This window comes from Euprymna scolopes, chromosome 15 (genome assembly GCF_053919585.1).
Source record: "Euprymna scolopes isolate OS-2025 chromosome 15, ASM5391958v1, whole genome shotgun sequence".
NCBI lineage: Eukaryota > Metazoa > Mollusca > Cephalopoda > Sepiida > Sepiolidae > Euprymna > Euprymna scolopes.
The window spans coordinates 115,365,517-115,379,692 of NC_136496.1; the positions used below are offsets into that span (position 1 = coordinate 115,365,517).

The 14,176-nt window shown below is 32.0% G+C and overlaps 1 protein-coding gene across 2 annotated transcripts in view; it reads right to left on the minus strand.

The window, feature by feature from the left end:
• LOC145294078 (adhesion G protein-coupled receptor L1-like) overlaps positions 1-14,176 on the minus strand; it is a 1,162,895-nt gene that overhangs the window by 200,669 nt on the left and 948,050 nt on the right. For both annotated transcript variants that reach the window (XM_080141133.1, XM_080141131.1), the window contains one exon: positions 1,320-1,419. In XM_080141133.1, the coding sequence (XP_079997259.1) occupies positions 1,320-1,419 (100 nt within the window). The remainder of the gene's footprint in view (positions 1-1,319; positions 1,420-14,176) is intronic.

Sequence of the window (14,176 nt, forward strand, 5' to 3'; positions counted from 1 at the left end):
GTAAAACATTTTATCTCAATTTTTTCAAATCTTTTCTCGTAGACATTGTAATCTATTCCAAAAGAAGAACAATTTGATGAGATAAAAAGTGTAAAAGAAAAAAAAAAGAAAAATTATAAAAGAAAGGAAAATAGATAAAAAATGTAAAAAAAAAATAAAAGAAAAAATATAAAAAAAATAAAATAAAAAATGTAAAAAAAAAATAAAACAAAAAATATAAAAAAATAAAATAAAAAATATAAAAAAAAGAAAATAAAAAAATGTAAAAAAAAGAAAATAAAAAATGTAAAAAAAAGAAAATAAAAAATGTAAAAAATAGAAAATAAAAAATGTAAAAAAAGAAAATAAAAAATGTAAAAAAAGAAAATAAAAAATGTAAAAAAAAGAAAATAAAAAATGTAAAAAAAAAGAAAATAAAAAATGTAAAAAAAAATAAAAAATGTAAAAAAAAAGAAAATAAAAAATGTAAAAAAAAGAAAATAAAAAATGTAAAAAATAGAAAATAAAAAATGTAAAAAAAGAAAATAAAAAATGTAAAAAAAGAAAATAAAAAATGTAAAAAAAAGAAAATAAAAAATGTAAAAAAAAGAAAATAAAAAATGTAAAAAAAAAGAAAATAAAAAATGTAAAAAAAAGAAAATAAAAAAATGTAAAAAAAGAAAATAAAAATGTAAAAAAAAGAAAATAAAAAATGTAAAAAAAGAAAATAAAAAATGTAAAAAAAAATAAAATAAAAAATGTAAAAAAAATAAAATAAAAAATATAAAAAAATAAAATAAAAAATATAAAAAAAAGAAAATAAAAAAATGTAAAAAAAAAAAAAAAAAATGTAAAAAAAAGAAAATAAAAAATGTAAAAAAAGAAAATAAAAAATGTAAGAAAAGAAAATAAAAATGTAAAAAAAAGAAAATAAAAAATGTAAAAAAGAAAATAAAAATGTAAAAAATAAAATAAAATGTAAAAACAGAAAATAAAAAAATGTAAAAAAGAAAAAAAATGTAAAAAAAATAAAAAAAATGTTAAAAAAAAGAAAATAAAAAATTTAAAAAAACAGAAAATAAAAATGTAAAAAAAAATAAAATAAAAAATGTAAAAAATAAGAAAATAAAAAAAATGTTAAGAAAAAAATGTAAAAAAAGAAAATAAAAAATGTAAAAAACAGAAAATAAAAATGTAAAAAAAGATAAAATAAAAAATGTAAAAAATAAGAAAATAAAAAAATGTAAAAAAAAAAAATGTAAAAAAAGAAAATAAAAAATGTAAAAATAAAAAAAAATAAAAAATGTAAAAAAAGATAAATAAATAAAAATCCAACTTACTTTATAATCATATTTATCGATTCCAACCATGAAAACCACTTGACTGAAAACAATGCACAGAGACAAGTTTTTGTGTAGGGCTGCTGTACTTGATGAAGTTCTGAAAAAAAAAACAAAAAAAACAAGAACCATAATATTATCATAGCAATAGCAACAAATATAGAGAATAATGATTTTAAAAGAAATATCGTATTAGCTACTTTCATTATTACTTTTGGAAAATCTATGGACCCATCACTTGACTCTCCAGGTATATGCTCAGGCTAACCTGTTCACTTGGTTGATGTACAAGACAAAAAATAGCTCATGTGACAATTGGTTTGAAGTTTATTGTCAGCCAAGCAAGCTATGTGGGGCAAAGTTGAGAATGACACCAACCATACCACTTGCAGCAACAAGGAAGATCTGATTGTCAAAATTAAACTGGTGTTCAGATGTTTCTTGAAGGACACCATAAAGGTTGTGTGCTCTAGGTTCATGTCCTTCCTGCAGGTCGTGGTATAAGTCCATGGTAGCTTTTGTAATGATTTGTATTCGATAAAAGATCTTCAGAGAAATGTAAATTGAATATTGAGGATACATTATTTGCGAAGATATAAAGTTTTGGGCTTTCTTCAAGTGATGTCCCCCAACACTTGCTGCGCACCTGTTTGACTATAGTCAAACATCAAAAATAAAAAACAAAAAAAACAAAACATATTCAATACAGAATTTTCTCAAAAAGTTTTCTTATTTACTATTATAATTTATTGAACTTTACAAAAAAAACTTTTTAAGAATATTGTGTATTGAATACCATTTTTTATGATGTTTGGTTTTAGTCTGACAGGCCTGCAGCAGACATTGAAGGACTTTGCTTGAAAAAAAGTCAGGTTTTGTCTTTTCTTTCTGAAATGTATCATATATTTTTTTTTTTTTTCATGAAATTTTCCTTTTAAATTACTTTAATATTTTAATCTCTACAATTTTTCATCATGTATTTCGTATTTAAAATGTAAAAATTATCGTAACATTTTGTTTAGATCATGTATCTAATTGTCTGATACAACCATTTCTCTAAAATTATTTTACCTCCTTGTAGCCTATAATTGAAGAGCTAAAGTTTTGTCTTTCCCTTCTGAAAAATGTTATACATTGTAAGGCTTATCAACATTCTAAGATTTCCATGTTTTAATAAGGACTTCTAAATGAACCCAGCAGTCAGAAAACTAGATTGATCGATCTATGCAGGCTCCGAAATATAATTTTCTTTATAAAAAGATCTACACATGTATTGAGCACTTTTGAAAAAAAAAAATTAATTTTCAGTTTACATTATCAATAAACAGTGTGTATTTATTTTGTTTTGTTAGAGGCGGCAAACTTTAAATTAATAAATCATTTTTTTTTATTACAAATTTAAAAACTATTTGTTATTTTGTGTTCAGCTTACTTTAGTAATTCATCATGATGAACTGACACCCGAGCAACATTTGCAAATTGCAAATGATTTGATCAATTTACTGATAGAAACATTTGATGAAAAAAATAATTTCACGAAATGAACCTGATAACTGGCCACCTTCTTCATTCGATTTAACCCCATTAGATTATTTTCTTTCGGGATATGTAAAGTACCATGTCTACGTTGATTAATCAGACACAATAGTCCACTTGGAATACATTTGACCTCTTATTGCCGAAATACCACCTAATCTTATGCATAGATTTTGTTAAAATATTACCTCTAGATTATGATATATATGTGCGCAAGCCATAGCGGCCATGAAGTTGTATTTAAATTATAAATGCCAAATATTAATCTTTGAAATGAACCACATATTTGTATGATAAAAATATTTTTGAGCAACTTATTTTAAGTTAAAGTTTATCGTCTTTAAAAAAAAAGACCCTATACTTAAACTTAATATATATATATATATATATATATATATATATAAAATAAATTTTGTATGCAAAATCCGATCCCGCATTTTGCTAATTCCTACCCTCTGATGACAAGGAAAGTATTTCTTCGAAACTCCGCGGATTAAGGACTATCCACTTATCAAGTGTTTCCTTTTAAGATTAAATATGTTTTTACTTCTTTTTCAAAGTGTTTTTAACATGTTTTATTAACTACTTGTTCTTATATATATATTATCAATTTTCATCACAAACAAGGCACAGTGCTACTTTGAAGTAGGGGGCTACTATCGGGAACATAAGTTGCAGGGGCTTTATGGAGGGAGATGAATAGCAAGATGTTTGTTCACATTACACTTGAACTTCTGCATATCAGTACAGCTGGGAAAGCAGAATCCCGGAAGGAAGTTCCAAAATCTTGCAGTTCTGGGGAAGAAACTATTGGATTAAAAGGCTTTCTTACACGTAGGGATCTCTACTGTAAAGGGGTTGTCTGGTTTAGTCGGGGGGTAGTCACGTCGAGGAGGTACAAGTGCTTGTAGTTCGTCAGAGCATTCACCATTAAAGTATTTGTAGAACAGGCAGAGGAATACAACATTTCATCGATGGGACAGAGGCTGAAGCCTAGATGATAGTTCAGGACCTATCAGGTTGGCGACTCTTTTGAACCCTGTCCAGGAGTGAGAGACAAGCAGCAGATGCACCAGCCCAGATGTGACAACAATACTCCATATATGGGCGAATGGTGGCCTTATAGACGTACAGGATATATATATATATATATATATATATATATATATATATAATTAAATGGGAGTTGATCAACATTTGTTTCCCTAGAGATGTTTTCCTTATATACTTTGATATCATAAAATACATGCTAATATATACAGTACTTGTGTGATTGAATAATGTTTGAGAAAAAAGTTGGATTTAGTTAGCCATGATTTATATTTAACTGAACAAATCATCATCGTGATGTTTCTCTCTTAGCTATTTATGTATTTCTCCTGACGACGTTGATTCAGCCATACTCTAATATTTGCTTGCTTCTGTCTTTACGAGCATTTATAAAATTAGCAATTTTTTCAGCATAGTCATCTAATTTATATAGTGTGTCTGAACACACCACAACCATGGTTGTAAATTAGATGACAAACCAAGTATCTTTATATGTTTATTATAATAAAGAAAAACTAGTGACTCGTGTGGAAATTCCACAGGGAACTCCTTCATATGTAATATATTGATGTTGCATTCTGTAGATGTTCAGTGTAAATAGAAACACTCAGATATTATTGTAATTTTTTGTTAAGGCTGCAAAAGTATTTATCTAAGCTAGCATAAAAACCTGACAAAGCTTGGTCGTAAAGTACGCTTAAGTATGATATTTTAATTCTTGTAGATTTCGTATATATAATTATAGAGTTAATGTTCTATAGATTTTTATATATTATAAAGTTGCAATTTAAAAAAAAAATTTTTAAACTTGACTTGGGCGCATTAGCTTGATCAAAACCGAAATAAAAACTTATGAAAATATATATATATATATATATATATATATATATATATATATATATATATATATATATATAACTTGAGTTCCTTCAGTAATAATCGAAACCGGAACCAAACCTTTGAAGAATTCTTGCTAAAATTATTTATGACACGAAATGGAAGTACATAACAATTAAACGACCCGGATGTAAGCCTAACACAGAAAATAACACACACGCTATCGTATTAATATATATATATATATATATATATATATATATATATATATATATATATATATAATACTTCCATACAATAATAATAATTCTTGAATGCAACAATCAATTCACATAACTGACAAACACTAACCAGCCACATGAAAAGTACAACAGAAGTAAAACCAAAAAAGGAACACTACTTGAATCCAAAGCAAGTGAAAATACAGGAAATCTAATTTTGCCTCCTTTTATACAAATAAGCCATCAATCACAGCTGATATCACGCAAAATAGTTCTGAAGGATGATAAAGAGCACTAATCAGACCCCCCACTAGAAGTGTGCAGAGAGTACTGACTGAGACACTGGGGGAGACTTATTGCCTACCAATTCTCAGTGAAAACCACTGATTATTGCCAGCAAGAAAACAATGGTAAGCAGCTGTTGCAATAAAACAAATTCATTTGCAAAGGTTATTGAAAGCGGCAATGCGTATTGGAGATGTTGGGGAACTTGTCATTCAGATCTTGGTCAACATCACCAATTATTTTCAGTGCAGTGAGCAATTTCTGATAATGGCCTGTGTGAGAACTTTTAATGATTCCAAATAATAATAATAATAATAATAATAATAATAAAAAAAATAAAAAAATAAAAAAAATAACTAACGGGACCTGTGGAAATTCCACAGGGTACTCATTCATATGTAACATATTGATGTTGGCATTCTGTAGATGTTCAGCATAAATGGAGACGCTCTGATATTATTGTAGCTGTTTTTTGTTAAAACTGCAAAAGTAGTTATCTAAGCTAGCACCAACGGCCGGCAACGCCCGGTCGTATAGTACACACCTGCAGATTCCGTATATATTATTATAGAGTTAATGTTCTATCAATTTTTATACGTTATAAAGTTGCGATTTCAATATATATATATATATATATATATATATATATATATATATATATATATGACTTGGATGCATTAACTTGAATCGAAACCAAAATAAAATCTTATGAATATATATATATATATATATATATATATATATATATATATATATATATATATATATATATATATATATATATATCTTTAGTTCCTTCAGCCGAAACCAAAACTTATGAAGAGTTCTTGATAAAATTATTTATAAAAAATAAATGATTTAACTGACATTAGCTAAAACCAAAACATATGAAGAATTCTTGGTAAAATTATTTATTACAAGAAATAGAAGGACATAACAATTAAACGACCCGGATGTAAGCGTGACCCACAAAAGAACACACACGCTATCGTATTAATACATAGATTATGATAATAATTTATAATAATAATAGTAATAATTTATTATTATTATTATTATTATTATTATTATTATTATTATTATTATTATTATAATAATAATAATAATAATAATAATAATAATAATAATAATAATGAATAAAAACAACACCAAAAAGTGTCCAATTGCTAAAAGGGAGACAACTTCATAAGAATTGAACCAAGGGAAATAACTTAACTTTAGAATAAACTAGGGTTATTTCCCTTGAATATCATTTTATCGAAATAATTATAAAGCTTTGATGGCTTAACAGATTTTGTCCCGCTTGTTTAGTTGACATGTAAGATCAGTTTGATTTTAGATAACTGAAGCTTTAACATGGCTATTTACTTTTTTACAAGTGTTTCAATGCTAATATTAAAACTAATTTTTCTATGTTTATTTTTAATGATTTCTTAAGTATTTCGACAAGTCTACTCAAGTACTGTTATATTTGGGCTGGTGAAGGTGTATCAGAATTTTTGGGAAATTTTTGACACCCCTAACACGAAACTGCGAATAAAATATAAAAAAAAAACTCGTAATTTCTCTTTTAAAAGTGGGCTCTTTATTTTCTTTATGGATTATACTTCCAAAATAAACTATTAAAGTTGTATAAATAATAAATACTATGTCTATAATATATATTAAATAGAAGAGATATGTAGCGGACCAGGATATAATACCCTAGCTCGCCACAAGAAAATAATGAAACGAATGGAATTGAAGGAAACAAAGACTCAATTGATGGATGAGATAAACGTCATTTATTTACTGTTGAAAGAATGTTTTAGATATAACATGTGTTCATGTCCGCGCGTGTGTAACCAATGTTCGTTGCGGGACTGGTATTGTAGCAAGAATAGGAAATGTGTGTTCATCTTATGTTCGGGTCACTATCGTTTGTTCGCGCATGGGAAGAGAAATGAGTGTTGTAGTGGAAATGAGAATGATAGTCCAGCGTGTAGACAAAGAAGAGGATATGAGAGTTGACATCAGTTAGTAGTCAGCTATGCGAAGGTGTTCTCAGGGACCAGTAGTAGATAGAGAGAGAAAGAGTGTGAATGTGTACATACGGTCTGTTAGCTCATGCCCCATACATAGTCGAGGGGGTGTTGACGCGCACGAGCGTGCGCCTCCCTTTCAGGAGGCGGCTGGTTAGCTCAACCTCTCTGGTCGAGAGTTGGTTCTAAAAAGGGTTAGAAACAGCTTGTCTCTTTGTTTTATACTCGTTTCCGGTGGTGTTTTGCGCATGTGTATATTTCCCTAGAAAGCGGAAGTGACGTTGTCCATGTGTGCGCTCGTGTGCGCGTGTGTGAGTACATATGTGTGCATTAGCGTGTGTGTCTATACATGTGAATGTGAGTGTACGTGAACGTGAATATGTGTACATGTGTGGACGTGGGCGCGTATGTTTGTGTGCGCGTATGTATATGAAATAGCTTGAAATGTGAATGTGTGTTTTTGTGTGAGGCTTGAAAAAGGCCCGTACAATACTCCCCTTCCTAGGAAAAAAAAAAAAAAAATACATGCAATGTATATATATATTTTGTGAGTAATGTTTTCGGCAGTTGATGTTTTTGTCCTGTTTTTTTTTTTTTTTTTTTTTTGCTGTTGGTGTGGTTGTTTGAAAAACATCAAAAAAAACGGAATATCAAAAACGGAGTGTGTTCGTAAAAAAAAAGTATTTACTTACGCGTGGAAAAAGCGTTTACTCTTTTTTAGGCTGACATTTGTTTGTTTGGTTTTTCGTTGTGTGCTGACATGTACAAAGAGTTGCTTGGACAGAGAAGTGAATCCTTCGTTTGGAAGGAAAATTTTTTTGTTTTGTGGTGACGTCGTGTGTGTGCCCAGTTGACGCTACCTTCGCAAGTGAGTCTGCGGTAATGTGTGCATCGTTTGGACTTGCGCTAGTTGCGCCTTCGCTCTTGTTGAACGATGAGTTTGGTTGCCGTTGTCTTCGCATGTGCGTCTGCGGTAGTGTGTGTACATTGTCTGTACGGGCGTTTGTTGTGTATTCGTTCGTGGTTGCCGGCTGTCAATGAAACTTCCAAGTTTTGAGTTTATCAGCGTGCGTGGTGCATCTCAACTCGTATTGTTGATTCAACTTCTTCCAATGTGTTGATAGGGATATCCTGTTTCTTTGTTGTTGCGTCTGCTGTGCAGGAGAGAATTGTACATAGGCCTATGTGATTTTGCTCCTCGCGTTTGTTGCAGGGTAATGTCAGGAAACCATGAAAATATTTGTCGAGCTCGAATTTTTTTTTTTTCAAATTCGATATGAAAGTCGACAGCTCCGTGTTCGTTTTTTTTTTTTTTTTTGCCGAGTCTGACCAGGGGTTTCGTCATTGTAGTTCGTTGAGGTCCTTGTCGGTAGCAGTTTTCTTGTTGAAAAGTTCGTATTTTTCTTTATCAAATAAAACGCGTGTCTCGCTCAAAACAATTAATTTCAAAAAAGGTAGGGTCGCCACGCTTGTTCGTTTTCGCGTCAGTTGGGCGCCAGTTTGTTGTGGACGTGTGGTATAGGAGGCAATGTTTGGTCGTCTCGCATTCGGTTGTCACCATTTTGTCGTGGTAGTGCGAAATAGGGAATATAAATTGTCTCAACGAAGAAACGAACGACGTGTTAAATTGAATTAAACGAACAGGAATTTCTTTTGTGAAAGAAACAAGTGAAAGAAAAGGGTACCACACGTGGTTAGTTTTGTGTGAGTCTCTCGCTGTTCACTAGTTAGAAGAAAAGTGTATTTTTTTGCCGTGCGTCTCTCGTTGTTAGCTGGTTTATTGTTGTAGAGAGAGAGAGTCTGTGTGTGTATGAGTGTTTCATTCAACCTCATCCATTTCATTTTAAAATAACGGGGTCACCATAAAATGTAGCGGACCAGGATATAATACCCTAGCTCGCCACAAGAAAATAATGAAACAAATGGAATTGAAGGAAACAAAGACTCAATTGATGGATGAGATAAACGTCGTTTATTTACTGTTGAAAGAATGAACTTTTTAGTTATAACATGTTCATGTCCGCGCGTGTGTAACCAATGTTCGTTGCAGGATTGGTGTTGTAGCAAGAATAGGAAATGTGTGTTCATCTCAAGTTCGGGTCACTATTGTTTGTTCGCGCGTGGGAAGAGAAATGAGTGTTGTAGTGGAAATGAGAATGATAGTCCAGCGTGTAGACAAAGAAGAGGATATGAGAGTTGACATCAGTTAGTAGTCAGCTACGCGAAGGTGTTCTCAGGGACCAGTAGTAGATAGAGAGAGAAAGAGTGTGAATGTGTACATACGGTCTGTTAGCTCGTGCCCCATACATAGTCGCAGGGGTATTGACGCGCACGAGCGTGCGCCTCCCGAAAGGTTAGCCCAACCTCTCTGGTCGAGAGTTGGTTCTAAAAAGGGTTAGAAACAGCTTGTCTCTTTGTTTTATACTCGTTTCCGGTGGTGTTTTGCGCATGTGTATATTTCCTTAGAAAGCAGAAGTGACATCGTCCATGTGTACGCTCATGTGTGCGTGTGTGAGTACATATGTGTGCGTTAGCGTGTGTGTCTATACACGTGAATGTGAGTGTATGTACGCGAACGTGAATATGTGTACATGTGTGACGTGGGCGCGTATGTTTGTGTGCGCGTATGTATATGACATAGCTTGAAATGTGAATGTGTGTTTTTGTGTGAGGCTTGAAAAAGGCTCGTACAGATATGTCTGATATGAATTAACTATAAAAAATCCCAAGCCCTGCTACACCCCAGCCTTGAATTTCAGCTTACTTTTTTTTTCTCTTTTTAATTCACAATTTAGACGATGGGGGTGGGGGAATTATGTACCCAAAACACTGTGACATCTATTGAAATTAATTTTCGGTGAATTTAAATTTTGCGATTAAAATTTGGACTAGTACGATTATAAATATCCTTTTTTATTTCATTACTCTTGCACCCCAAATAGTTTTATTAGAGTGATTAGGCTGTTTTGTTTTACGATATATCAACCCTTTGCAAGTTGTTTTTATACCAAATCCGGCCATTTTGGTAAAATGTTTTATATACTTCAAGCACTTTATATCTTTATTTGTGGTGTTTGGTTTGGTTGTTTTGTAGAGATAAAATTTTGTTTTTTGCTTTGCAGAACATGATTGAGTTTTGCAAAGGGGAAGGAAAAAAACAGCAATAACATTAATGTTTAGTGCATTTTGGGCCAAGTGATCAATACCATCAGACAGCCAAATCTGATAGCACGAGATTTATAAGTGCGAAAAATTCTATTTTCTATCCATGTTTAATGTAGAAAAACCAAGAGAAATGTGTTACGCTTTTCAAGACAATAAAACAAAAAAAGGCAACGTTTTTCTCAAATCACATTCAAATAAGTTTACATTCAAGCAATAAACTATTTACTTCAGTAGTTTTATTCTCAGATATTTTTTTGTGAAATACATTTGTGACTGTGTCTGAAGAGAAAGTGAAAATATACTTCCACGAGGATTGAACTCGAAATTTTCACATTATGACGATTTTGTTTTAGAATTTTAAGGTGGAGGTCGATAATTCTGGTATTTGTTTCGTTCAGATAAATCTTTTTGTCTTGAATGTTGTTCCCATAACGTTTCGGCCAATGTAATCTATGACCTTTTTATGTGTGTCTTGCCAAACCCTAAAATTTGTACAGGATTTTGAACAAAACAATGTATTCAATCCATGAGATGTAGATTGTTCTTGTCCCGTCAGCCATGATCAGATACAAGTTTTGACTTATAATAACATTGTTCTTTTTACTACCTGGAAGTCATCATCTATCAAAGCCTGAAGACCACTCGAGGATACAGGTTGATAAAAGTACAGTGTTCACCAGGATAACAGCATATTAACAATTAGTGGTGGAAATGGGTAGAAATAGATTATTGGGGGGTGGGCACTCAGCAAGAACTTGTTTACATTGGACTTGAAGACAACATTATTATAGCCAGTTGGAAAGTAGACTAGCGGAACAGAGTTCTACAAGTTTTTACAGATTTTCCATGTGCAATGATGTGTGTGCTATGATGTGTGTGAAATGATGTGTGTGAAATGAAGGGCAATGAGGATGAGAAGTGGTGAGAGAAGGCCAATAATGTGAAGGAGATGCAGTTCTAGGAAATAAACTTTGTTCATCGAATTTGTGTTTAGATTTAGGCACAGATTGGGGGGGGAGAATTGTTGATAATGGTTGCAGTTAGACGAGTGTCTTTTGTGAAAGTTTGGCAAGGGAAGAACCATAGATTAAAGCTCAGGCGAGCTCGTGCCATAAAAATAAGGATAGAGATTTTTAGTATTAGCATAAAATCATGAGAAGAATAGCAGATGAGAAGAATAACAGATGAGAAGAATAACAGATGAGAAGAATTGCAGATGGGAAGAATAGTAGATGAAAAGAATAGCAGATGAGAAGAATTGCAGATGAGAAGAATAACAGATGAGAAGAATAACAGATGAGAAGAATAGCAGATGAGGAGAATAACAGATGAGAAGAATAGCAGATGAGAAGAATAGCAGATGAGGAGAATAGCAGATGAGAAGAATAGCAGATGAGAAGAATAGCAGATGAGAAGAATAACAGATGAGAAGAATAACAGATGAGAAGAATAGCAGATGAGAAGAATAACAGATGAGAAGAATAGCAGATGAGAAGAATAGAAAATGAGAAGAATAGCAGATGAGAAGAATAGCAGATGAAAAGAATAGCAGATGAGAAGAATAGCAGATGAGAAGAATAGCAGATGAGAAGATTAACAGATGAGAAGAATAGCAGATGAGAAGAATTGGAGATGAGAAGAATAACAGATGAGAAGAATTGCAGATGAGAAGAATAGCAGATGAGAAGAATAGAAAATGAGAAGAATAGCAGATGAGAAGAATAGCAGATGAGAAGAATAGCAGATGAGAAGAATAGCAGATGAAAAGAATAGCAGATGAGAAGAATAGCAGATGAGAAGAATAGCAGATGAGAAGAATAGCAGATGAGAAGATTAACAGATGAGAAGAATAACAGATGAGAAGAATAGCAGATGAGAAGAATAGCAGATGAGAAGAATTGGAGATGAGAAGAATAGCAGATGAGAAGAATAACAGATGAGAAGAATAACAGATGAGAAGAATAGCAGATGAGAAGAATAGCAGATGAGAAGAATAACAGATGAGAAGAATAGCAGATGAGAAGAATAACAGATGAGAAGAATAGCAGATGAGAAGAATAACAGATGAGAAGAATAACAGATGAGAAGAATAGCAGATGAGAAGAATAACAGATGAGAAGAATAGCAGATGAGAAGAATAGCAGATGAGAAGAATAACAGATGAGAAGAATAGCAGATGAGAAGAATAGCAGATGAGAAGAATTGCAGATGAGAAGAATTGCAGATGAGAAGAATAACAGATGAGAAGAATAGCAGATGAGAAGAATAGCAGATGAGAAGAATAACAGATGAGAAGAATAGCAGATGAGAAGAATAACAGATGAGAAGAATAGCAGATGAGAAGAATAGCAGATGAGAAGAATTGCAGATGAGAAGAATAGCAGATGAGAAGAATAGCAGATGAGAAGAATAACAGATGAGAAGAATAACAGATGAGAAGAATAGCAGATGAGGAGAATAACAGATGCGAAGAATAACAGATGAGAAGAATAACAGATGAGAAGAATAATCAAAGTAATACAAATGGAACTCTTTTGTTGAATGCATCTCCTTCACATTATTGGCCTTCTCTCGCCACTTCCCATCCTCATTGCCCGTCATTTCAAACACATTATTTTACACACATCATTGCACACACACATATTCTTGCATATGGGAAATCTGTAAAAATCTGTGTAAATATCTCCACTGGAAAATCTGTAAAAACTTTAATATCTCATGTAGTAGCAAGTCTTGGGAACATGTTTACCAGAAAAAACAGTTGGAAATAAGTCATACACCATCCACTATCACTACGAAATTCCTACAGCTATATACCTAGAAAATGAGGCTATTAAGCCTGATAGAGTGATATGGGACAAGAAGGAGAATGTAGCAACCCTAGTTGAAGTAAGCATCCCTAATGATGTTGATCTTAACAGAGCAGAGAGGGAGAAAATAACAAAATACCAATAACTTATATACAACATGAAAAGAAACTGGAATCTTAAGAAGGTATCAATCATACAAGTCATTATAGGAGCAACCGGGATAATGAAAAAGAATTTCAAAAACTATCTGGCGAATATACCCGGGGAACCAAGTGCAAAAGAAATACAAAAAAAAACATTTAAAGGGACGGTTAGAATCTTAAAATAGTTTTGCCCTATAATGAGGTATGATCCCACACAGGCGGGAGTTTTATTTATAAACGATGCTGCTAGGAACTGACGAATCAAATTAATTCACGTTCTGCTACCAACCAATCAGAAACCAGAATTGCTCCATAAAAATTAAACCTTTTCTGTAACAACCTCACATATGTTTTCATTGTGTCAACACAGGAAAAATCTTTTGAGTTGTGGCTTCCAACTCAAGAACTGTCTATTGAGAACCAGTCACCTCCAGGACATGTATAGAACAACTAACCATCGGAAACTGTTCTGTCTACTGAGAACCAGTCACCTCCCAGGACTTGTGTAGAACAATTAGCCATCGGAAACTCTTCTGAAACTAAACATGGCCTACACTTCTAGAATCCTTCGGTTGGAGTAACTAAACTAATGGGAGAATGTTTGGCATCCGGTAGACTGCCCCATCCCCACAAAAAACAAAGTGATAAGAAAATTCAATTAACAGAGAAACTGAATGCATACTAGGCATTATTCTCAAATGTCTCAAATATCTTTGCACAGGAATTGGTCAGGACAAATTAACATGAAGATACTTTATTCTACAAGTAAATCCTGACCAAATATTGAAA